The sequence below is a fragment of the Ambystoma mexicanum genome, chromosome 10 (assembly GCF_040938575.1).
Source record: "Ambystoma mexicanum isolate Mex_15411 chromosome 10, UKY_AmexF1_1, whole genome shotgun sequence".
NCBI lineage: Eukaryota > Metazoa > Chordata > Amphibia > Caudata > Ambystomatidae > Ambystoma > Ambystoma mexicanum.
Window position 1 is genome coordinate 1268272411 of NC_090932.1, and position 27209 is coordinate 1268299619.

A 27209-nucleotide genomic window follows, 5' to 3' on the forward strand; every position below is an offset into this window, starting at 1 on the left:
GGGCGTCGAGTCATCAAAGTCTTTGTGGCCTTGAGGTGGCGGGAAACCCAACGGCGGATTCTCCTCGGCGCGTTGGTCCTCCTCGACTTTCTCCGGCGGGGCAAAACGGTCGACGTTGCGGACAAGGGAGTCCTTCGATTCAAAGGTTCTTAGTCAAAGGAGCGGGCGGCTCCGGTCGTCAGCGGCACGGCGTCAAGTGGTGCCCACGGCTGGGCAACACAACTTTAACGGCCTCCTGCGGTTACACAAACCTGCAAACCCTGGTCGACGGCAATCGACTTCGACAGCGGCGAAGTCCGGGTGCTTTGCTTCGTTCTCCTCAGCGGTCCCGTCTCGGTTCGTCAGCCTTTCGAGGGTCTGACTTCCAGGGAGCTTTGGCAAAGCTTAGCGGTGCTCGATGGTCCCTCGGAGCACGGGAAGAGGACGCCTTACCAGGTCCTCTCTCAGATCAGTCTTCGAATTCGGCAGCTTTCAGATCAGGTCGAAGCAAATGCAACAGCAAGTCTTCTTCTTCCAGCTGGGCGTTGAGGATCAGCAGTTCCAGTTACTCTTCAAGTGTAGACACAGCTTCTGAACAATTTCCAGTGGGGAGAGGTCCCCAGATATACTATCCTGTCTCTCATCCACACTGCTGGGGCACACGCACAGCCAATCATACAGAAGGGCATTCATGCAGTCAGTCAGCCAATCAGGCACACAGTGCATTCAGGCCATCCTCCTCCCTCTCAGACACTCGCAACAAGGAATGTGGATTGGGACAAGTACCCAGCCATTCAACACTACACACTGCATTCAGGCCAGTTTCGGGCAGGGCTGTCTCAGTCTTTGTCTCTCATACCAGAAACCAGACAGCCACAACAAGAAGTGCATATTGGTCACACACTCCATTCACCCAGGTCCCACCCACAGGGCGTACCCACAACATACACTCACTGGGACGGCTCCATCCAGTCTGGACTGGACTTCACAACAACACCATATATGGAACTTCCACCCAACAGGCAGTCAGGGGGAAGGGACAGTGTCAGGGCTTCCCTGGACTTTGGGAAAACAAGGTAACAGGCAATAGAAAGCAAGAGGACGCAGGGGCCATCTTGTTTTCTATCAGGAATCGACTGATTCCAATGGCAGGGCCGGCTTATCCCAAAATGGAGGATACTCGGAGCGCTGTCAAATTCAGCATGGAGCTGCCACCAGCCCATACCCTGCTATGTGGGCCACCCACAGGTGCCCAAAAACATACACTAGGGGCACAGGGTTGTACCCCCACCCATGGGTGCCATAAGGGTATCCCATGGGTCTGTTCACCAAACCAAAAGAGAGCTGCACCGCCAGGAGTCCCACATGAACTCCTGCGCGGAAAACACGACCGAACACACGATAAAAAGGCAGTAAAGGACAAGGATACGGCAGCCCTGTCCCTCCGATGCATTTCCAGCATCACATTGGGACCACTACACACACAACTAATGACTCCAGGTGTAAGCAAAACCAACCTTCGGTATAAGTCTGTACTACAGAGTTTTTGGTAGCAGAGCTGAGCAGCCAGGCTTATCTCAAGAGGGAATGTGAGCTGTAAGGATGTTACACAGAGGTCTACAATCATAGGTATTCAAATAAACTTACATTCAAGGTTTCTTGGTCAAACACTTATTAATTTATTCAACAGTCAGTTATAAAACATTCACTAGAAGGAGACAGTTAAATATCATACATCAATACACTTCAGTACTATACTCGTTAAGTTTCGGAGGCATTCAAACTACTTTGAAGGAGGAGCAAAATGGCATTCAGAATACTTTGAAAGAGGATCAAAAAGGAATAGGTTCAGAACATAAAGAATTACAATTTCTTAAACAGTGCAGATACTTTGAGTTCACCAGAAGAGTCAATTCAATTCAATAGAATAGGCCAAAGCCAATGGGCTAAAGTCTTAGATAGGTAAACATGGTTCTGGTAAGTAAACAGTAAAGTCTCTGTAGAAGTTCTCAGAAGTAGTTTGTAACAAGAAGAATTAAAGAATTATACGTTGGGTCACAAGCTGATTAGACCTGCTAGTTGCAAAAGTTTCAAGCACTTTCACTGCGAGAGGTAAGTACTCTGTCTCGTTTCACAGTACCTTTCAAATGAAGAAAAAGATGCAGCTGAAGACTTCTGTTGCTGGCAGTTCCTGCAGATCTCGCTGTTCCTGAGCCTCAGTCATGGGGACAAGAGGGAGGATGTCGGGGGACTCCTGCACTGCATTGGGACCGGTCGAAAACCTGGCACTTGGCAAATCTTAAATTCCGGTAGCTGTTGTAAAGCACACAAAATGGTGTCCCTCTCCCTGGTTATTTGGTTCCCTGCAGCACTCTGAAGAAGATAGAACCAACTCTGAGAATGGTATCCAGGTGGCTTATGTGTCGAGTTGATCGGTCCCACCAACTCAAAGGGAGAAGTCGTCCTTGCAGGGCTTCTATGCCGAGATGAATTTAGCCATTCGGACCTGCAGCAGGGCTTCACCGGGCAAACCAATGGTCCAGGAGTTGCAGCAGCCGTTCTCTTCAAGCTCGTCTTCGGTTCTTTCGTTCCAGTGGTCGACTCTCCTTCCAAGCCAAGAGACTCTCCTTTTATCCAGTTTCCTCCCATTCATTCCAGCCTTGCCGGACAGTTAGCCAGCCAATCACGCCAGAGTGCATTTGGGTCTCCTAGGAGACTAAGCACAGGGAGTTTCGGGTACCTCCCTCACTTCCTACCCACCCCAGACACTCGGGCACCAGAGGCGGTCTTCAGTCCTGAAGCTCTCCAAAGGTGATGAAACAAAGAGACCAAACCTGGTTTGGCCCACAGAGCAAAACTTTAGAAGGACCTTGCCACAAAGAAACTGCGAATAAAGACCGATACCTGTTTAAACAGCGGGGGCTCAGATGCCATCTTGAAAAACATGGCTCCCGCGATTTAACGCTGCAGTGTTCACAGTCGGGAAAAACCATGGTAGTTCGTTGTAAAAACACTGCCACCAGCCATTTCAATTGGAAATGGGCGCATGTGACTGCTACATGAGTAGCTAGACAAAGGGGATACTAGGTAACCCCTCCAGCACTCTATTGTAAGATTGGGTGTACTGGGTCTAGGAATTTTAAGACTAGTAAAGTCAATTTCACTTTTCTTACTCTGGGAAACAGTAGTTTATCCCAGAGAAGGTATTTAAACCATGGGAGAGCCTGAAAGGCTTCCCTGTGCCACTGAACTGAGGGTGCTGTGACACACAAATGAAAAGATGATGCCTATGGAGTTATCTAAAACTCCATAACCAAAGAAAACACAAGAGTAAAACACAGGTTTAAAAGTTCAACGTCCCAAAGTTTAGCAGAAGGGCTGGAGGATGGGAGGAATTGGCACATTTTTGAGAATTCTTCCTAACGGGGATGGCAAAGAGGCAATGTGTTAGTCTCTGCAATCAGGTCTGGTCAGGGCCATGGCGGCAAGCACTCTCATACGCATATTTACGTAGTTGAGGAAGTTGTGTTTTGCACCTGACGTACAATCCAGATTCCTTAACATGCCCTTTGATGGCTCCCATTGATCTGGAAATAATGCTGATGAAAGCCTTCAAAACCTGCAGACCACAAAGGCAGCAGCCATGTCCTTAAGTGCCGCAGTCAGGCAGCCACAGCCTTTTTACCCCAGCGGATCATCTTGGAGGGGTAGGTCTTTTCGCTACTACTCTTCAGTTGGAAGAACGAGAGGACAGGCTGGTCAAAGAAGACAGAGAAGATTCCCTTGTTGGGGACGAGGGAGAGGAGCTAAGCCCGCCCAAGCAGCAGCATCTTTACCATCAGCCGCTGCTTCAGCTGCCTCAAAACCACTCTGAGGTTTTAACTCACGACACCCCTGTAGGAGGCAGACTGTCACAGCATCTGAAAGAATGGCGAGGTATTACTTCGGATGTATGGGCACTAGAAACAGTAGCCCAGGGTTACTGCCTCCCCTTTATACAGAGACCTCGCATCATCCACTGGGAAACAATTTGCCTAATGTTCTAGATCCATTCCTGTTGCATGAAATGTTGACACTGCTAGAGGAAGGTGCTATAGAACCAGTACCTGTGATTGAGAGGAACAGAGGGCGGTATTCTCCCTATTTCCTAATCCCCAAGAAAGACAGAGGACTGAGACCTATCTTGGACTTGAGATACTTGACCAAGTTCCTCAGGAAGGACAAATTCAAGATGGCCACACTTTCTCAGATCCTTCAGGCCCTCCAGCTCTAGGATTGGATGGTATCATTGGACCTTAAGGATGCTTAATTTCATGCGCCAATACATCACAAGCACAGGAAGTACCTGAGGTTCGCCATTGGCGGTTCTCCTTATCAGTTTTGAGTTCTGCTATTCAGTTAATATTAATGGCAGTGGTGGCTGCAAGTCCCAGGAGAGGGGGGATTCATGTCTACCCCTACCTGGACGATTGGCTGATCAGGGCACGTTCACCCTAACAGGCCCAAGAACATCTCAGTATCACCCACCACTCTCTCCACAAACTGGGTTTCTCCCACAATTACAAGAAGTCTCACATGATACCATCTCAGAGACTCCAGTTTATTGGAGCAGTCCTGGATGCATCCTTTGGAAAAGCCTCACCACCTGAGGTGAGGACTCGAGACATTTTGCAGATGGTCACCAAGTTTCAGAGTGCCCAGCATCTTCCGGCCTTTGACTTTTTGAGGTTGCTCGGCCTCATGACGTCCTGCATTTTTCTGGTGCCAGAGGCTCGCCTGAGAATGAGATCACTTCAATGGGCTCTCAGGACACAGTGGTCCCAGTTCTCAGGAAGGATGCCTGATGTCCTTCGAATTCCGAGCAGTCTCTCACAGGACCCTTTGTGGTTGGGCCTGCGAGGACACCATTCTAAAAGGAGAAACTTTTTGGCAACCATGGCCGTTGATGATAATAGTGACAGACGCCTCACTCACGGGGTGGGGAGCCCACGCCAATGATCTGACAATCAGCAGTCGTTGGTCTCCATCGGAGTCCAAACTACATATCAACCTTTTGGAGCTGAGGACATTGAGACAAGCGCTGAAGGCATTTCTACCCTCTGTACGGGGTAAGAATGTCCTGATAATGACGGGTAACACAGTGGCCATGTACTACCTCAACAAGAGAGGAGGCATAGGGTCACTACCACTGTGCAGAGAAGCAATGCAGCTCTGGTTCTGAGCAATTCAAGAAGGAATCTCTTTATTGGCAGTTCACCTAGCCGTAGAAGAGAACACAGTGGTGGATGCTCTGAGCAGGAAGAGCACAGTCTCCCACAAGTGGGAACTAGCTCAGGAAGTCCTTCAAGAGATCTTGACCCTTTGGGGAACCCCTCAAGTGGATCTGTTCGTGACCAGCGTCCACTGGAAGTGCAAATTGTTTTGCTCCAGGGAATTTCCTCCAAGAGGAGCTCTAGAGGACGCATTCTTAGTGGACTGGGAATGTCCACTCTTTTTAAGTGTTTGCTCCAGTCCCGGCATTCCTTACGTTGTCAGGAGGTTGAGAAAGTTTGGGAAATCCATGATCCTAATTGCTCCTGGTTGGGCCAAGAGGACGTGGTACTCGGACCTTCTGGACATGTCCATCTGCCCTCCTATAAGTCTTCCACAAGAAAGCATCTTCTCTCGCGAGAGAAGGGTCGGGTTCTCCATCCAGAGGTCAAGACACTCAGCCTTCACGTGTGGTTTCTGAGAGGCTGAGGTACAAGGATTGGGACCTCCCGGATGACGTAATGGAGATTTTGCTTTCGGCCAGAAGGCCAGCAACAAAATCCCAGTACCTCTGTCTTTGGAACAAGTTCTGCAGCTGGTGTAGGGAAACTGCTGTGGACCCTTTTCAATGCGATACACCTATGGTGTTATCTTTTCTACTACATTAGTATATCGGGGGCTCCAGATTGGAACACTCCAGTGTTATCTGGCAGCGCTTTCCATATTCAAGCGCACCTCAGAAGAGGTATCCTATTTCAAAATACCCTTAATATTTACATTTCTTAAAGGACTCACAAATGTGTTTCCGTACCAACTTGGGGACCTTAACTTGGTTTTAAAGTTTTTGACGTGCGCTCCTTTCGAGCCACTCCATTTCTGTTCTTTAAGACTGCTAACTTACAAAACCATTTTGTTAGTAGCGATACCAGCCCGCAGGCTGAGTGAGTTGCAGGCATTATCCTGTAAACCTCTGTTTACCACTTTTTACAAGGATATGGTTGTCCTTAAGGTCAACCCCTCTTTTCTACCGAAGATTGTGTCACAGTACCATTTAGCACAGATAATTGTACTTCCGGCTTTCTATCCTCCACCTTGTTAGGGAGAATTCTCATTTCTGTGCTAATTTCCTTCAACCTTAGAGACCCCCAGCTGTTTTGCTGGACTTAAGACTTTTTTAATTTTAACCCTTGAGTGAGTGAAACCTTTTTCTCACTCGTGTTTTGACCTAATTTTGATTTTGTTTCCAATATTTTTGGAGTCTGTCAAACTCCATAGGCATCTACTTTTTGTATGGTGACATGCAGCACCTTCAGTGCAGTGCCACAGAGAAATCATTTGGATCCCTCATAAGGTTTAAATACCTTTTCTTGTGTGTACCATGTTTCCCAAGAATAGTAAAGTGTAAATGACTTTACTTACCTTTTCTCTTTGTAGGTCCAGCGCACCCCATCTTATGGGGAGTGCTGGAGGGGTTACTAAGTAGCTAACATTTTAATGCAGGCTGAACCCTCTGCTGCAGTACAGCACCCATGGGTGACCATTTCGTCAAAATGGCCCTGGTCTTCTTTTTTCGCCATTTTCTGTTTGTGAGGACTTTCTTGGGTTTTACTCTGTGCGTTGAGTTAGATTTGAACCTTGCCTGAATGCAACCTGTCCTGATTGGCTGACTGGCTGTCTTTCTAAAATGCGCTGCCCGACCCCGCCCCCTGGTGCCACACCACAATCCCCTTTTCCGCATCGACTGGAATGGGCCGAATTCACCAGCGCTCCTGGGTTTGGCTTCGGCCATGTCATTCCACGTACGGATACTTCTTCTCTTGTCGTCTTTTTTGTCTTTTTGTCATTCAGGTTCTCGGTCGTCATGCTCTTCCCCGGCGCATGTCGACTTCCACAGGGTTCAGCAGGTGTCCAGCCTGCAACAGGCTATTCCCAACTTCAGACCCCCACGCCCTCTGCCTACGTTGCCTTGATCCAGACCACGGTTGGCAAACTTGTTCTGCGTGTGGCTCGCTGTCCTCGAAAGCGCTGAAGAACAGGATAGCCAGGTGGAGGGAGCTCTTCCAGAAGTCGCCTCCAGCGGACCTCAAGAACTTCGTGAAACATCGAGCCGGACCCAAGGTAGTGCCGATATCTCCATCGCACCCCGCAAGGTAGACTCCTTCCCAGGGACTCTCCTGTGCGGGAGGGACCGGTGAGGTCCTTCTACCAGCGCTTGCACCGAGGCTGCTGCAGCTACCGGCCTCCGGGCCGAGGGATCCTCGGATCCTCCCGGTGACTGTGGTGAGGGACAGGAAGGTTCTTTTACTGGGTCTTCACCCGAGTGGCTCCGCCCTTATACCGGCACCATGGCTGAGGGGCTACCCCCTAATACCAGCAATACGTCCGAGAGGGTGACTAAACACAGCTCTATCGACCTTCGGGTCGAGGGTGTCACACCTGCCTAGGCCTGAGGAGCAGGGAATGCCTTGTGATCCACAAACAAGAGTCCTGCAGAAGGCCGGGCCCAGCTGGCTGAGCAACACGTCACAGGGAGCCCGACAAAATGGCTGCTGCGCCAGAAAAAGGCACCCGTCCGACTCCATTCCAGGAATTCGGCGAAGAACGAGTGTCAAGGTGTGACTGGCTTCAACCACTTACGTGACCTACAGCCTACCCTTCTTACGCGCAGGGCAGCTTTCCTTTGCGTCCATATGGACAGGGTATGCAGCGGCCTCAGCAGCCTCCCACTACCCTGTCAGCAACCCCTGCCACAGCTTCAGTCAGCAAGGAGGTTTTCTTCGAGAGGTCATCTCGGGTGGGGGTTATCCTCAAGGACGCCATCATTGAAGTCATTCCCGCCATGCTAGCGCCTCCATCGGGCCCCCAGGCCCCAGTGCAGCCACCTCCTCCGGCTCCACAGCCAAATCTGCTGCCTCTTCAGCCTCTGGCCGCGGTCCCTGTACCTAGCCTCCGGCGCCAACTACTCTTCCTCCTCCACAGGATCCTCCAGATCCACTGGATACGGATGAGGAGGAGGATCCGGACACGCCATCTTCAGCTAGAGCCTTCCACAATCGTCTTGCTGGTCTGGCGGAGTACCTGGGCCTCCCCCAACCCGAGTTCGAGCAGCCGGCAGAGGGGGTTCTGGCTGAAGTCCTCACACAACACCCCTCTGCAAATCGATGTAGTATCCATGGCCAAGAAGGGTTGGCTCATTCCCCATTCAGCCCAGCTGGTCAGTCGACGCCTGGACGCCAAGTACAGGCAGATGGAGGGGGAGACACTCTTGCTTCAGGTCCATCCTCAGCCATACTATTAGTTGATCACTGCAGCATCTCAGTACTCCAGGCCACAATCGTCCTTCGCCTCTTTCTCTGCGGCGCTGCTAGGCAAAGAGGAGATGATCTTGGAGTCGTATTGCAAAAAAACTCTATTCCAACACCTCTTTACATCTACATCAAGCAGCCGCCAACCATAGATTATGGCAGGAAATTGTGTACTTCCTCCCGGAACTCCCCACCCAGAGCCAATCGCGCTTTAAGGAGGGGTTAGCTGAGGCCAAGCTGGTGGTGGATGACCTCATGGAATCTAGAGTGGCCCATATTGATACCTTAGGCCGTGCCATCTGTATTGCCACGGACATGAGAAGAAATGCCTGGCTCCGGGCAACAAAATTCAACCTGGATGTCCAGGAACGTATACTAGGTCTACCGTTCGAGGGGAGGGGGGGACGACCTCTTCCACTCCTCTACGCACGAGGAGCTGGACAAGAAGAAAAACAGCTCACAAACAGCTAATTCTTTATCCATCCTTACAAAGACCACACCCAAATCGTACACCCAATCTCAGCAGCGCTCAGAAAGGGGTCGTACATATGGTGGGTTCCGCAGCTTCCAGGAACGCAGATCCAGGAAGCCAGACCGCTCGCCATCTCAGAACCGGCGCAAGCAACAAAAAGAGTGGGGGTGGTTAAGGGCTTTTTCCAGTCCCACCCCCCTCCTCAGCGACAGCCTCAGAGGGAAAGAAAGCATGACACGCCCCTTCGGGTCCACGTGTCTCTGGTGGGGGGCAAGCTTGCTCTCCATGCACATTTCTGGCACCAGAATTTCACTGACCCCTGGATCCTATCCATAGCTACCGCCTTCCTATCCCAGCCTCTCCTACCTCCTCCCCTCCACTCCCACCAGTTGGGACAGCAACTGTTTTGGCAGAGATCCGGTCGCTCGTAGAGAGCCAGGCAGTGGAGGAAGTCTCAGCCTTCCAGTGAGGCTTTGGCTTTTACGCCATTCAGAAGAACAATATGGTTACGCCAGCTTTTATAGCGGAGACATTGGACAAGGGAAACTGGATGTGCTCCCTGAATCTGAAGGATGTGTAACTACACGTCCCGATTTGGCAGCCCCATCGTTCTTTCCTATGGTTCAGGATCATGGGCTACCATTTTAAATACAAGGTTCTTCCATTTGGCCTCAACTCGGCCCCCAGGCTCTTTACCAGACTCATGAATGCGGTGGCAGCCCTCAGAGCGCAGAGACTCCACATATGCCCATACTTCGACGACTGGCTCGTCAGGGCTACATCTCCGGAAGCGGTCCACCACTCTTCCCATGCCCTTATGAACACACTGCACGATCTGGGCTTCTCGCTCCAATCTCAAGAAGTCACAGCTGCAGCCTACGCAGACTGACATTCTTGGGCCTCATCTGGGACACATGCTCCGAGAAGGTATTTCCATCAGAGGATAAAATCTCGGCCATCAAGAGGGCCACCTCCCACTTCCCCAGTAGAAAGGTGACCTCGGCATGGTGGTACCAACATCTCCTGGGTCTTCTGGCAGCTGTATTATTCGCCGTTACGCACACAAGACTAAGGATGGGGAGGATTCAGCTGCACTTAGGAGCTGGGCTCTCAATTTGAGATGATCAATGTTCATCCATCTCTCCTCCCGGACCTGTCTTGGTGGTTCAGAGACTGCAACCTGCGGATGGGCAAGCCCTTCCGGCCGCCCAATCTGCAGGCCACGATCACCACGGATTCTTCGCTCAGGTGCTGGGGAGCCACCCTGGACGATCTCTCGGTCCACTGCACCTGGACTCAACAGGAGCAGGAATACCACATCAATTGGCTAGAGCTGAATGCCATCTGGCTGGCGCTCGGGGCATTCCTACCACTTCTCAGGGGCAAGGTTGTCCACATCCAGATGGACAACTCGACCAGCATGTACTACGTCAACATGCAGGGCGGCACCAGATCCCCTCCTCTGTGCAGACCTGCAATCAGCCTGTGGGAGTGGGCCCTGGAAAACCTTTACCTCCCGGCAGAATCCAACCTGGCAGTGAACAGGCTCAGCAGGCTCGGAGTGGACTGTTACGTGTGGCAGCTAAACGACATCGTTATTCAGGAGATCAACAGGTGGGGTCATCCCCAGGTGGATCTCTTTGCCACCTGCATAACAGGAAGTGTCCCCAGTTCGCATCCTGGCAAGGTCAGGGTCCCGGCTCTCTGGGCAACTCATTTCACATCCAGTGGACCAGCATGAAAGCCTACGCCTTTCCACCCACTCCTCTGATCTACAGGGTAATCTGCAAAATGAAGGTGTCTAGCCAACTCATCATTCTAATAGCTCCATGGTGGCCGGCCAGGCCATTGTTTTCGGAGCTGCTCAGTCTCTCGGAAGTGCCCCTGATTAATCTCCCGACGGGCCCAGCACATCTTCTGGCACAGCAGGGGGACAGTCATTCACCCTGCGCCAGGGAAACTAGCCCTCAGTGTGGTACCTGAGCAGGTAATGCTTCAGCACCTTAGCCTCTCACAGGCCAATCTGGAGATCATAAAAGGTGCCAGGAGCAAAGCTACCAGGGCCCAGTACAAAAGCAAATCAACCAGATTCTGCCTGTGAGCAGACTCCCAGGGAATTGACCCCCTGGCCTGCACCTTTGACGACGTGCTCTCCTTTTCGGCTCACCTTGCTCATTCAGGCATGCAGGTGGAAACCTGCCGCACATACCTCGCAGCCATTGGGGCTTACAGGAACTCGGGGAGGGCAGTTTCTCCTCCTCCCACCCTATCGTCAAACATCTGACGGGTCTCGCAAGGCTCTAGCCGCCCATCAAGAGACTGCACCCAGTGTCGGACCTTAACATAGTCTTGGGCGCACTGGCGCACAAACCGTTCGAGCCAATGGCGTCCTTGGACATCAGGCTGGTCACCATCAAGACAGCCTTACTAGTCGGCCTTACCTCGGCTCGTAGAGTCGGCGAAATCCAGGCACTGGTTGCCTCTGAGCCATATACCACCTTTCACAAGGACAAGTTAGTCCAGCGGACACACCCGGCATTTCTGCCCAAGGTTCCTTCTACTTTCCACTCGAACGAGGAAATAGTCCTTCCTATGTTTTTCCCCGGTCCCAAGGACCAAGCACAGAGTGCTGCACTGCCTGAATGTCAGGCGTGCCCTGAAATTCTACTTGGACGGGACCAAGGGCTTCTGCAAATCACATGCCCTGTTTGTCACATTCGGAGGCTCAAGACCAGGCTATCAGGCCTCTAAGGCTTCCATATCCCGCTGGATGGTCTCTGCCATCAAAGAAGCTTATGAGGGCCAGCACAAGCCGCTCCCGGCCAACATGCATGCCCACGCAGTCAGGGCCAAGGCAACGGCCATCGCATTCCAGCGCCATGTCTTTTGGCAACTCATAAGCAGGGCGGCCACTTGTGCCTCTCCCTCGGCTTCCTGCAAGCATTACTGTTTGGATGCTGGCTCTAGATCTGATGCGGCTTTCGGACAGGCGGTTCTCAGGAACCTATTTGCTTAAGGAGGGTCTCCTCTCCACCCTGGGGCTACGATCAGTTGTAATCGCCCATACAGTATGGAGGAAAGGGTGACTGGGTGTAAGAGTAATTATAAGTTACTCACCGTAGTGACTAACGTACTCTTAGTCCATAGTCCTCTTTCCTCCATCCATCCCTCCAACCTCCCCTCTAATAATATTGGTGTCATTAGGCAATGTTAAATCTATTGTCGACGCGTCAATGGGGACTGGAGTGTGGCGGCGGGGGCCGCACCACGCGCACCTCTAAATTTAAAGGGAAATGGTTTTTTCTGGTGTAAAAGGTTGTCTCCCGTCCCTTGGAAGGGACGCCCATACAGAATGGAGGAAAGGGACTATGGACTAAGAGTACGTTAGTCACTACGGTGAGTAACTTATAATTTCATTGACTTCTTTCTTTTACTGTCCGCTTTTGCCGCAGCATCATCCAACTGCTAGACGGCCCTCAAAGAACAGCTCCATCGTCGTCGTCGATGCTTGACTGACTCGACGACCAGATACTACCTTTACGGGCCTTGGCCCTTACAGTAGGGAGAGTGGGGGGAGGTCTCGTATATATACTCCTTTTAGAGAATGCATATTCTGCCACTCCTATTTCCCTTTTGCTGTCAAACTGCCCTTTCTGTCTATTATGGAAAAACACCTTTTAAATGTTGCTCTACCTGCCATCGGAATTTCCCGTGGAAGGACACGCACCGATTGTGCAATATCTGTCTCCCTTGGGACCACCCCGAAAAGCTTTGCAAGTCCTGCAAACTATTCTGTCTGAAAACTCTTAAGGACTGCTGGACCAAATGTTGGGCTGTCCATGCCATGCATGCCGAAGCCTCCATCGACGTGACAGGGGAATCCAGCGAGGGCAGTATTGGTGTCCCTAGTGACTGCCAAAGGTGACCAGGTTTCATCTGAACCCCATGTGCGGGCCCCCGATTCCACTCAGCAGTCCTGCGGCTCTGTGATGGTGACGACATCCGGCGGCCATAGCGCACACTCATCCAAACACACCAAGCACATAGCCCATGGCCGACCTGCGACAAAACTGTTGAATCCCACGCAGTGTCTGCGGAAAAAGGCTCTAGATCTTCCCTGTTCTGTGGGCCATCACTTATGCCTTCACCTCATGACATGTCTTCGAAACTGACCTCGACGGTCGGTTCAGATACAGCGCATAAAAGCTCTCCTTTCGCACGCCGAAAAACAGGCAGCGAAAGGCATATCCGCGTCCCCATACATAAGCCGAAAATGTAGGAACTTATTAAAAAAAGATGTCCCTGCTACTCTTTTAAAGACAAAATCACTGAAAAAAGCAAAGTCATGGACACCTTGGTCTAGCAAAACCTCGTGCTCCCAGGATACGGGTTCCTCCTCCCCTGCAGATATTCTCACAGGGGCTATGCAACACAAAGAGCAGACACCCTCCATACCACCCCTACCCCTTCAGGTTTCCCACCAACCTATGAGTGGACCCCTGAACAATTTAACAAAATTATGAAAAGGATATCATGCTTTGTTGACTTCATGGATGGGCACTCAGAAGCACTTGCGTCTCTTAGAGATGCCTACCAGTCAGGTGCCGCATAACATCAACCCCCTGCCAAAAAAACACGTCTTGACCCACATCAAGACCCCTCTCAGTACTTGTATGCCATTGATCCCATAAGGTCGCAAAATCCGGCTCTCTGGGAGACCAGGGAGATCAATACGGTAAGGACCAGTACGACTATGACAACGACATCTGTCATCCAGTCGCATGACCACCAGGATCAGACCGGAGCCGATTTGCCTGTAGATAACCCACTCCAATACAACAGACAGCTGCTTAAGTATTGACACCCAAGAGGCGCAAGGAGACAAGGACTTTGTGGAGGACGTTCTTGGTGACAAGAAGTCCGCCACTCAGTTCATCCCGCTGTTCTAAAGACGTATACAGCCCTCCTTACTTACGCCTAACCTCAAAGGGCGGTTAACCCTAGAATTAAAAAATTATTCAGGTCCACGTCCACAGGCCCCCCTGTATATTGGGGGGTCAGCTAAAACCTGTCTACTTGTCGTCACAACTACTAGGAAGAGGGCAGGCACCCCTCTGGCATCCACTAAAGCCCTGCCAGACAAAGAAAGTAAAAGAATCTACACTTTTGGGAGAAAGGTTGCATCTTCAGTGGCATATCAGGTTAGAATTACAAATAACGATACCCTCCTAGCTAGTTACAGCTGCCATAAGTGGGATGACTTGGAACAACAGGTTGAAGCGGTTCTAGAACCGCTAAAATCGCAACCATTAAGCACCATCTCGGAGTGCAAGAAGATATCTAACTGCATCCTCAAAAACAATCTTGATGCAGCAGACAAGGCGGGCCGCATCATGGCAGAAGGCACACTTATTAAGTGCCATGCCTGGCCTTAGACAGTCCGGTTTTAAATTAGAGACACAGGCCACGCTCCTTAACATCTAAGTGGAACCTAATGTCCTCTTCGGCAAGGCGGTCAAGTATGCCCTCAAGAGCTCAAAGCAAGCGTCTGATGCTCTTCAATCCCTCGGGTAGCTAACCAACAAAATCTACTTCCAAAAGGGTTTCTCAAACTCCAGATGTTTTCGGGGTCTGGGCTCGCAACGTTCTTCCGGATACAATCGGGGCATACAGTCTTCAACTTCGGCCCCTTCACAAGGACAATCTTCCTCTTCTAATTTTCAAAGAGGAAATGAAAGATCCAGAGGAAGAGGCAGAACCTCACCTGGGAGAGGCTTCACCCCTCCCAAGCAATGATGCACTGTTACAGGTCACCTCCCATGCCACTCCAGTAGGAGGTCGAATCTCACACTTCACCCACGCATGGGAGGGGATAACGTCAGACAAGTGGGTGTTGTCCACCGTAGTGGGCAGATATTGCATCGAACATTTGCAAAAACCACCCGCCACGACACAGATGATGCCAGAAGAACGGCTCATACTATTGGAAGAAGTAAAGACCCTGCTGGAAAAAGACGCCATAGAGATCGTCCCAGCAAATCAAAATACTTCATTTTGCCAAAGAGAGACCTGTTCATGCACCCAGGACTAGATCTGTGCCCCTGCGAACAAATGTGTCAAACCTCAAAAGTTTTGTATGACTACACTTCAAGAGGTAATCTCCCCACCCTCTTAAAATGGAGGGATTACATTGCAACATCGGATATGAAAGATGCATACTTTCATATTTCAATGCTCCCTACGAACAAGAAATACCTGTGATTCAAAATAGGGGGAGTTCTCTACCAGTTCAAGGTGCTCCCCTTCAGTATCGCCTCAGCCCCAAGAGTATTCACAAAGGTGCTCGCAGTAGTGGCAGCACACCTTCGCAGAGAGTCAATCACTGTGTAGCCTTACCTGGACTACTGGCTAATCACTGGGGAGTCTCCTCAAATGTGCAGACAAAACACACAAAGAACCCTAAGCCACCTTTTCCATTTGAGTTTCTCCATGAACGAGAAAAAATCCATTCTAGTTCCCAGCCAAATAAAACTATTTCTGGGAGATATTTTAAAGACAAAAGAACTGTTTTTTTCGTCAAACGAGAGAGTACAAAACATGTTGCAAGTACCACATTACAAGGCTGGTCGCCAGATAACTGTACGCAAAGCAATGCGCTTGCTTGGGATGATGGGCACATGCATTCACTTAGTGCCGCATGCACCCAATGCAGGAGTGGTTAACGAAACAATGGTCTCGGGCAAGGGGTCAGTGGGACGATCGAGTGGTTGTTTTGCTAACACTGGTACAGGCTCTTCGCTGGTTGTCTAGGGACAACCTGCTAAAAGAAAAACCCTTTCGCGTTCCACCAGCACAAACGATACTAACTACAGACGCCTCACTAGCCGGATGTGGGGCTCACCACCTCCACCACACAGCCCACGACCAGTGGACACGCGCTACAGCCCAAAAACACATCAACTTCCTAGTCCTAGAACATCTGGCAGTTCTCAAGGCTCTTCAAGCCTTTCAGCAACATCTTTTAGATCAAACGGTGCAAGTCCACACAGACCGCACTGCTGCCATGTTCTACATAAACCAGCAGGAAGGCACACACTCTCCACGTCTGTCCAGGCTATCCCAAAGAATATGGAAGTGGGCACTCAAGTGGAACATGTTCCTAACCTCTGCACACCTTCCAGGGGAACTCCATGCTCTGGCAGACACTCTAAGCAAATACCCTCTACCAGAAGAACACAATTGGGAACTCAAAAGATATCCTAGATGGAATCTTCTCCCAATGGGGTCATCCCCTGTTAGACTTGTTTGCCACAAGCCTACATGCGCAATGCCCAGACTTTGCTTCCAGGTTTCCCCAACCAGGGTCGAAGGGGAAAGCTCTGTGGATGAAGAACCAGTCAGGGAAATTTGCTTAAGCTTTTCCTCCAACACCTCTCCTTAGCAGAATATTGCACAAGATGCAACAGGAAAAAGCTACTCTAATCTTGGTTGCTCCTATGTGGGCAAGACCACCTTGATTTCAACATCTGCTCAAACTGGTTATGTGCAACCCAATCAAGCTCCCATGCCCTTGCAACATGCTAGCACAACACAAGGGAGTATCTCTCCACCCTCGTCCTCAATATATGAACTTGGCAGCCTGGCTCCTGAAGTCAGTTTTCAGCCACTTGAATCTTCCACAACTGTGTATGTATATCCTAAAGGAAGCATGGAAACCCAACACCAGACATTGCTATTTCAACAAGTGGAAGAGATTTGTGATATGGTGCATGTCACAAACCATAAACCCAATCGAATGTTCCCCAGCTAACATTCTACATTACATGCTTTACCTAGTAGACTCCGGCCTAGTGTTAAATTCCATCAAAATACATCTGGTGGCTTTGTCAGTTTACACCACTTCACAAAATAGTGTCTTGGTGGAAAGTTCCTGTCATTAAAGCATTGATGGAAGGGGTAAAGAGGCTATACCCTCCCATCTCTAACCCCCCACCGGGTTGGGCTCTTAATATATTGCTCTCAAAACTCATGGGTCTGCCCTTTGGGCCCATGCGCAAGGCCAGCCTAAAACACTTAACTTACAAAACTGCATTCCTAGTAGCCATCACCTCCTATAAAATGAGTCATTGAGCTGCAGGCTTTGTCCGTACAAGACCCTTACTCTTACGTCCCCGTTCGCTTTCCTCAATACTGCACGGGCGTTCCTCGCTAGGGACGGGAGACGGAACCTTTTTCACCAGAAAAAACCTTCTTCCCTTTTAAATTTAGAGGCGTGCTAGGGCGTGGCCCTGGGAGCATGCACTCCTGACTCTGCCCACCAGCACCACACCTCGGTCTCCTTTTCTGCGTCAACGGGAACGGGCCGATTTTCACCAGCGATCCTGGTTTTGGCTTCAGCCATATAATACCACAAGCTCTTCCCCGGATACTTTCTTCTGTCTTTTTGTGTTCTTTTATCAATCAGGTACTCGGTCCTCTGGCGCCATGCTCCTCCCCGGCACATGTCGACTTCAGCGGGCTTCAGCAGGTGCCCAGCCTGCGAGGGGCTCTTCCCTACGTCCGATCCTCACGCTCTTTGCCTGCGCTGCTTTGGCCCCGAAGTGAAAGGGGGAAGGGAAACTGTTTGAAGCTGGCTGGAAAGAAAGGATGAAAACCATTTTAGGGGGATACCCAAGATTCCAGACCCTTGGAGACATTGGAGCAGCTTCTGATGGTCAACAGTATCAAAGGTCGCAGAGAGATCCAGGAGAATTGGAGCACCCACCTCTCTGCGGTGCTCAGGCAGGGCAATGTCACCCATAAGAGACACCATAACAGACTCTGTTCCCCTTCCGGGGCGAAAGCCGGCTTAAAAGGGGTGGAGAAGGTGGTTGGATTCCAAAAAGGCAGAGAGCTAGGGGTGTTCCAATGGACTCTAACAATTTCATAATGACAGGAAGCAAAGATATAGGGCGATTGTTCTCAACAACAGCCGGATCGAGGTGTACCTTTTTCAGTAGAGGAGATCACAGCGTGTTTGAGGGGTTCTGGAATGTTTCCAGTAGAAAAAGAATGTTGAAGCGCAGCCGTGAGTAGCTGGATATTTCTATGAGAGGCAGTTTGAAGAATACAAAGTGAGATGGGGTCAGTGGGGAAGGCAGATTTAAGTTTTAGCAAAGCAGCTGAGACCATATTGTTGGTCACTGTATTACATTTAAAGGCACTGGCGATGGGCAACAGAGGTGTCTGCAAGAAAAGACCTTTCTATGTGTATCCGATTGTGGATTTTACAGATCCTTTCCCTAAAAAAAGGATGAGATATGGTCGCTTTGAGTTTGTAGGGTTGCAGTGGGGTTGGAGGGGGGGACATACAGGAGTTGTCAATTCCTTAGCCACCCGAAACAGCTCTTTAGTAGAGTAGGACGCAGCAAGGATGCGATCAGCAAGATGATGGGCTTTTGCCTTTTTTATGGTGGTCTCATAGTGCATGCTTGTATATAGGCGAGTTTCGCAGGAGATTCAGGGAATCTGTGCCATCTCTGTTCAGCTTGTCGAAATTTTTGTTTCAGCAACCAGAGTTCAATGAAGAACCAGGGAGCAGAAGGTTTAGCATGTACGGCAGAGAGCTTGGAGGGAGCCAGGGCATCAGCATTTTCATGCAGAGGATCAATTAGGGCGAGACATGGGTTTTTATCCTCTGTAATGCCCTTTCAAGTGAAGGTTTCAATCAAGATAGAAATAGACTCAAGAGAAACATTAGACCAGTGTTGGATTTTTTGTTAGGCCTTAGGTTTAAGTTTGGGCAATGAGAGGAGGATGGAGAAAAGGAGCAGGTAGTGTTCAGACCAAAGAGGTAGCCAGGAGGAAAAAGGTATGGCGTTCGTTAAGTTCAGAGAAAATAAGGTAAAGTTGGTTCCCTCCTGTATGGGTGAGACTATAGTTTCTCAAGAGGAGAATACAGTCTGCCAGGGAGTAGATCGTTTTTTGGCTTGCAGATCAAGAGGGTTGTTATGATGAAGATTAAAATCACCAAGAATGACTATTTTGGAATAGATCAAAGATAAGTTGGTAGCTGGCTGTGCAAAGTCAGCCAGAAACTGGTTTGTCGCATACCCAGGGGGGCGGTAGGAGATTAGGAAGTGTGTATAATTTTCATGAGAGACCTGGATCCTGACTAAAAATAATGAACAGGGGAGCTTGTGGGTAACGGCAATAGTAGAACAGTTTATGGACTTCTTAAACACAATGGAGACTCTGCCTCCCAATTTGGGGGCATGTCGATCCAATTGAAGGATGCCGTATGGAGGAGGGAGCATTTGAATTATATCTGGTCCAGAGTAGTGGTGAACCAGGTTTCTGTTCTACACAGAACATCGGGCGTAAGGTCCTACAAAATTGCGAAAATGTCATCACAGTGAGCTACCGCAGATCTGGCATTAATGAGGAGGCCTTTGAGGTGAGGTTTTTTTGTGGTAAAACCTTGAGGCCAGCACAGATTGTGAGGAGCCAGGGCAGTTAACTCATAATGCGAGTAGGTTAAACGGGAGAGAGCACTAGTGTCATCCAAACAGCTTGGTGGGACTGTTGGGCAAAGTTTTAATGCAGTACCCTCTGGGAACACTACAAACTATGACTGCAGGTATAGGCAACCCAACCTTTGGTATAAGCTTGTACTACACAGTTTTGGTAGCGTGTTGAGCAGCCAGGCTTATCTCAAGAGGGGAAATGTGAGCAGTAGTGAAGCTACACAAACATTCAGTTACAGGTATTCAAATAAACGCTTATACAAAGTTTCTTGCATAAACAATTATTAATTTATCAGTCAGTTATAAAGCCTTCTTCAGAAGGGAGCAATAGAATAGTAACACACAAATATACTTCAATACTGTACACTCTGTTTCTGAATCAGACCAGACCCTTTTGGGATGGCCCACAGACACAACCTACACCCACAGGTGACTTGAATGACAAGGGTGCTGGGGACAATATCTTACTGTTGGCATTCAGAACACTCTTTAAAAGTTGGTAAAAGGCAAAGGTTATTAGAACACAAGAGACCACAAATATTCTTAAGCAGTGCAGATACTTTTAGAGTTCACTAGAAGAGTCGTTCAATTCAATAGGCTAAGCCAAAGTCAATGGCACAAGTCTTGGATAGGATAAAGCACTTCTGGTAAGTAAATGGAAAAGTCTTTGCACAAGTTCTTAGGAGTCTTTGATTAAAGGAAAATCAAATGTAGGGCCACAAGCTGATTAGACCTGTGAGTGGTGGTAGTTACAAGCCCTTCTACAGTAAGGGGTAAGTTCTCTTAGACTTGTTTTACAGTACCTTGGTAAAGAAGAATAGATGCATCTGATGACTTCTGTTCCTGTGCAGCTCTCGCTGTTCCTGGGCTTCAGTCGTGGGGACAAGAGGGAGGACGTTGGGGGACTCCTGCAATGCACTGGGACTGTCAAAACCCGCAACCGGCAAACTTCACTTTCAGTGACTGTTTAGCGTTTCAGCCACTGCAAATAGCAACAACGTAGTTCCTGGCTGTCAAGGTGGACTGTCCTTGCTTCTGGGGTCCCGCACTCTGCTGAGGGGGGGGCTCAGGCTTGGTCAGTCCTGCTTCGTGGGAGTCCGGAGGATCTTCCAAAAGCTTTATGCCAGCTTAAAAGTAACACCCACAATCTGGTGTCCCTCTCCCTGGCTATACGGTTTCCTGCAGCAACTTTGAGGAAATTCAACCAGCTTATCAGATGGGTGTCCAGGTGGCTTACTTTGGAGTCGATAGGTCCCACCAATTCAAAGGGGAATGTCCTCCTTGCAGGGGCTTCTCTGTCGATGCGAACTTGGCGTTTCGCCACTGCAGCAGGGCTTCACTGGGAAAACAAACGGTCCAGGAGTTGCAGCAGGCGTCCTCTTCAAGCTCGTCTTCGGTTCCTTCGTCCAGTGGTCGACTCTGCCTTCCAAGCCAAAAGACTCGCCTTTTATTCAGTTCTCTCCCATTCATTCCAGCCTAGCTGTCACTCACCCAGCAGGGTGGCTGTCCTTGCCGGACAGTCAGTCAGCCAGCCAATCACCACAGAGTGCACTTGGGTCTCCTAGGAGACTAAGCACAGGGAGTTTTGGGCACCTCCATCACTTCCTACCTACCCCAGACATTCTGGAGCCAGAGGTGGGTTTCACTCCTGAAGCCCGCCAAAGGCGAAATGAACAAAAAGACCAAACCTGGTTTGGCGCGCAGAGAAAATCTCTAGAAAGACATTTCCACAAAGACATGGCGAAAAAAGAAGACCTGAGACCATTTTTTCAAAGGTAGCTCTGCACCATTTTGAAAAAGATGGCTCCCGCGGTTAGCGTTACTGGAGCTGTGAACAGCTGCGGTAAATGCAAACCATGGCAGTCGTTTCAGAACAAAACCACTACCACCAGCCATTCTGTGAGGAAAGGGTAACACAAAAATATTACATGAGCATTTTAGACACCGGGGATACTAAGTAACCCCTCCAGCACTCTATTCCAAGATGGGGTGTGGTGGGTCTAGCAAGTACGCTAAGTAAAGTCAATTTCACTTTACTGCTCTGGGAAACAGTAGTTTATCCCAGAGAAGGTATTTAAACCTTGGGCAATCTAAAAGACTTCCCTGTGCCACTGCACTGAAGGTGCTGTGTGACACAATGTAAAAGTTGATGCCTATGGAGTTTCAGACTCCATAACCAAAAGAAACAGAGGTAAAATTCACATTAAAATACATGAGAGAGTGGGAAAACGGGTCACACTCTCTCCAGGTTAAAAAAATCATCCCCTCAAAATCCAGCAAAGTTGCTGGGGGTCTCTAAGGTGGAGGGAATTGGCACATTTTTGAGAATTCTCCCTAATGGTGACCATGGCCCTGAGCGGTCCCGGACGAGCACAGACTGGCATGTGTGCCTGCTGCGCCCGTCCGATGCATGGGGGTTCTCTCCGGCACATTTATGCCGTGAGGGATAGAACAGCTGATTGAGCAAGAGCGCGAATATTGGAGCAAGAAAGAGGACTTGCAAGAATGCAAGTGGATACAACAGCAAGGAGGTAACTCCATCAATGGATGTAATCAGCAATGTAGAAACAATGTAAAAGCAAGTCAGCAGTGCATGATAAAGTATTTAGAAGTAGTTAAAAAAGGTATTGTGATAAAAAACCCGTGAGACGAGTGGCTTTAAAAAGCAGTCGCTCGTGGGGGGGTTTGGAGGGGAAGGGACAGCCTCACCTCTGATGCTTGCATCTGCTTAGATCCACATGCGCCCACTGTTCCTCTCTTCCTGCAGTCAAGGGCACATAGATGTTTTCTGGTCCATCACTATTTCTGCTTTATTACATCTGTACTCAAGCTACACTTCATGCAGCCTCATGTCAGAAATAAACAATCTGAGGGACTTTGACGCGTGAAGGACCATGGGTACAATACACGTAACCCTGTCGATGTCCGTTTTTGAATTTTCGAAAACAAATATTGTAATACTCTGCGACTACCACTAGATGTCAGATTATGCAGAGCATGGTAATCTAAGCAGATGCAAGCATCAGAAATATGATTAGGGTGAGTAATGTATCCCATATACATTCACCATTCAAATGACTTATTCAACAAAGTTGAGTAAATGAAATATTTCCCTAATTTCAGCAGTTCAAGCCCTAAGAAGAATGGGGTCTTGTGCCCAAAAGTCACAGGCACTACAATGCTTCGCCCCAGAATGTAGTCCCTGTTGGTAAGTTCTAGTTTACTTGTGTTGGTGATAGTTCAAAGAAGATATTCAACAAAGTTACTAAGGTAAGTAAGTGTGTTCTTATTTTTCAGACAATACTACCCTGGTTCGACTACCAAAATGCAGCGGAATGGAAGATTTAGGAAACAAAGGGACTTATTCCCAATGTTATCCTATGGAGGGCCAGGAGTGCCAGGGGGACCAATGCTTTGCGTTTACTTACCGCCCCTGACTCGGATTTTCCCAGATGGGTTGATGGGTCGAGTGGTGAACGCTGGAGGTTGGATTTCCTGCCGCCGTTCTCAGTGAGAGGCGGATGTTAGGATTTACCGGTCTGGTCCATGTGCAAGATGCAACCCCTGTTGATGACAAACTGATACAGGAATCTTTAGGACACTTCACAGGACGGGGGGGGAAGGTGAGTTTCAGCGATGGTCAATGGACACATGTGAGGGCAGGCGTCCTTTCATTCGTGGTTGATGATGCTCCTCTAGGACATCATCCCCTGGTGCTGGGACGTTGACATTCAGAGTGAAGGCCACAAAGTTCTGTGTGCAGTCGCATACTATGACACTTCTGGCGTGGTAGCCCATGAGAGAGCTTATCATTCCACCAGGTGATCCAGAAATACTTCCGTAGGCTCAGGATGGCTGGATCCTCGAAGGCGTTGAGACTAGTTGGTCCCACTATTCCAAGGGCTGAAACACTGCTCAGGTTCTTTGGAGGTCAGGCAGTCCAACAGGGCTTCACTGGGCCAGAGGCAGGAAGGGATGCCAGGCCTCTTTGTGAGTCTTCTTCAGATCTTCAGTTGGCTGTTGGTCTACAAGGTAGGTCCTAATGCTGATCTGAAGAAATACCTGCAGGAGTACTCTTATCCAAAATCTAGCCTGGAAGCAAGTCCAAGCCCACCAATGGTAAGGATCTGCACCATTCAAACAGCCAGAAGTTGTCCAATCTGGGACAACTATTGGTTTCACTCATGCCCCACACCTAGAGACTCTGGCACCACGGATGTGGAATGAGGCCAAAGTCACTCCCCCTTCCTGGCCCACACAGTGGCGCCCCCTTCCTGGCCCACACACACAGGCAGCATTACCCCACAAAAGCAACAGCTTTCCCAGACAAGTGCATGACCTTCTATGGGATTCCCTGACCGGGCAAGGTAGGAAGGTCAAACTACAATATGGCAAAAGAATAAGTGAAAATATCTTGGCACAGCCTTTTTTATTTAATTATTGGTTATTTATAATGCGCCTATACAGAATGTGTTTCAAGGTGCAACAAGACAAGGGGTGGGGGAACACGGGTGACAAAACAAACTACCCTACTAGGCCTTGTGACATTCGGATCGTGAAAGTGCATTAACAAGAAGTGCGGGAAAGGGGGTGCCGGTCAGAGTGGAAGGGCCCATGGTTTAAGCAAGTGCCAGGGGATGCCAGGTGGACAGAGCCATGGAAAAGAGAGTCCAGGGGAAGAAGGTCCACATGCTAAGTGCGAAGAACAGGACTGGGAGGGGCTCAAGGGTGCAGACCTGGCCAGGCTAGTGCCGGGGGCCCAGAAAGGGCAAGTGCAGGATGGCCGTCAGGGGGGACCAAGTGCCGAAGGAGGGCCTGGTGCCCTGTAAGAATCTGAGGGAACCAGGCAGCCAGTCAAGAGGTAGAGGGGGACATTAGCTAGGGAGGGAGAGAGGGAGGTGAGGAAGGATGATGAAAAAAGGAGATTCTTGAGAAGCTTCCGAAACTTTAGGAGATCCGGCTCAAGTCTGAGAGGGGCAGGGAGTATATTCCAGAGGGAGGCACCTGCAGAGGAGAGATCTACCCCCCACACTCTGCTTGAAAAAGCATCTGATCTGCAGAGTTGGAGCTAGAAGACAGAAGGTCTCTAGCAGTGAGGTATTTAGAGAGAGAGAGAGAGAGAGTTGATGTAGCAGGGTCCCAGACCTCAGAAAGCATTGTGGGTGATGCAGAAGCTTGTGAACTTGATCCTTGCAGCAACCGGGAGTAAGTGGAGAGATTTTAGGGCTGGAAACGTTCAGTCCCTGGGCTTGAGGCCAAGGGTAAGTCTTGCAGTGGATTAGTTGAAGGGGGCGAAGGGAGGAATCGGGCAGGTTGAGGAAGAGGCTGTACATCTCATTTTGGCAAGTTACAGGGTATGGGATTGTGGTGGTGGTGTGTGGGCTAGATGAGATGGCGTTGTGAACGTGTTCCGCATATGTTTAGGATCTCGTCTGGTGAACTTTACAATCATTTCAGGCTTGTTGATACAATGGCTGACCGATTACTGTAGCAAAGGAGCCCCTTCACTGGTGTTGGGTAGTCTCTCCGCCAACATCGGAAGTGTCTTTTTTTGTCAAGTGCATCCATTCCATTCTGCTTCTCTTTATTTTTCAGCTTGACCGTTGATGCTGCTGGCGGCAGCACTTTTGAGCAGCAGGCCTCCCGGGCAGTGCTTGACATCATTGGTGACCACACTGAAGACATGAAGAAAAACCAGCAGGTGCTAAAATGGTGAGTGAAAGGACCTCATCAACTGAGCAGCCATCATAAATATGCTTTAGTGTGCTTTAATGTGCTTCACACCCTGGTAACCAGGTAAAGTTGATTTTTTTAAAATTATTTTTTGTTTTTGTTACCCAGTTTTTATCACTGTGATAAATGCATCATCACTGTGATATTTGCTCTCGGACTCCCCATTGTGGTGCTGCCCCATTTTGGATTTTGGCCACTGAGAATTACACCACTGTGACATTTGATCTACTGTGACCCTTGCTCCCTGGTTTTCCATTGTGATGTTTTGCCACTGGGATAATTATGCAAGGTTGATACTTGCTCACTGGTTATCCCACTGCCCTAGCACCCCTCTGTTATATGTGCCCCCCCCACTGTGACAGGAGTACACTGATATTTGCACCTTGGTTTTCTCATTGTGATAAGACCTGTTGGAGTTTTAAAGTCCACCTGTGGTAATACTATAGAAGACTTCTCCAGCATGGTGTTTGGCATTGATTTGCAGGCTCATGAATATTTCCTGTTGTCAGGCTGTGAATCCTTGGTAAAAAAAATAAAAGCAGTGTGCTTTAACCTGAAAACTGCATTATTCCTCTATAAACAATCACTATATTTTGGGTCATACTGCCCCCCTCCAATGAGTCATCTCCCTAAGCTCTACCGCCTGGTGGCCATCTTCAGATTTTTCTGCACGTTTCAGTGTTCAGAGTCCTCTCACCTTGCTCTTCGAGTATTTAGCTATATTTTTTGAGTTTTTTTTCTGATACAAATTGAAATGTTTTCCGATTAGTTTCATTTTCGGTTCACTATCGGCAGCAGGGACCCGTTGCCGGCGAAGATCTCCATAAAACGTTGGATCTTCTCTTCAAGTTTCACTGGGCCCAGGCTTAGGCCTACTTTGCACCTCGACTATGTCAGAGGAGGGGAAAAGGAGTCTCTTCAAGCCTTGCCAAAATTGTGGACGGTGAAGCGTATACGTCGAGGATCAGCACTGCAAGTGCCTGTATTGCATGCATCCAGACCACGATGAGGACGGATGCGAGATCTGCTGAGGATTCCCAGCGAAAACCAAGCAGGACCGCTATCGCAGGTTGTTGGCGTGGCTCAAGGAGGGGAAGGCTGCTAACTCAGCCTTCAATCGCAGCCCTGCCTCGTCCAGGAACGCCCGGTCCCATGAGCATGCTACCTCTTAGAAAATGTTTGAGATTCTTAGAGGATGCCCCGTCCCAGGGGATCCAAAAGAAGGTATAACACCACGGAACGCTGCAGGGCCCAGCTCAGGAAAGACCGGCTCCCCATTTCTATCTCCGTCCATGGTGAGGCCGCCGGTTGGGGTCGGGGGGGGGGGTGCCTTCTGTGAGGAAGTCCTTGACCCTCTCGAAGCACAGATCTTCGTCCACGGACATGGCTACGAACCAGAAGTTTTCAGGAGGCCCATCGTCCATCACAACTTCGTCGATGATGGCTTTGTCTGTCAAGCCGTCCACCTAGTCGACGATTACTTCAGGGGGGGAGACCCTATAAATAGCGTGGTCATCAACAGTCAAGATGACAGCAACTCCACGGGTGACTCTGCCTACACGGCCTCCTCTGGCGGCGGCTGCTCAGTCCACAACCGCAGAGGATGTGCCCATCAGGGTGTAGGTGCCCATTGTTTCCTCATTCCCAAAGGATTCAGGCAGAACCAAAGAGCTGCTACCTCCTATGGAGTTTCTCCCAAGGCCAGTGAGGATGTCACTGACAATACTGATGGGGTCTCTGAGGAAATCCCTCCACATCTATACAAGCTCTGATGAAGACCACTCGCCCGAAGGCTACTACTCAGACCACGAGGTAGGCCTTGGCCCCATGTTCCAGGAGGTATTTCCACGGGGTGGGGAGCCTGATCTACCGTTTGCACCGTCCAGGCGTTTTAGCCTGGAGCCGTTGGGAGCTGCTCCTTTTGCGCCTCAGCCAGTGCGCAGGGACATGTTGCTTGACATTTGT

General features: G+C 49.6%; 1 protein-coding gene across 1 annotated transcript in view; it reads left to right on the top strand.

Annotated features, from left to right (window-relative positions):
- The window catches only part of DDX54 (DEAD-box helicase 54), a 560256-nt gene that overhangs the window by 502136 nt on the left and 30911 nt on the right, over positions 1–27209 (top strand). The window contains exon 17 of the mRNA XM_069619243.1: positions 25107–25223. Coding sequence (XP_069475344.1) covers positions 25107–25223 — 117 coding nt within the window. The remainder of the gene's footprint in view (positions 1–25106; positions 25224–27209) is intronic.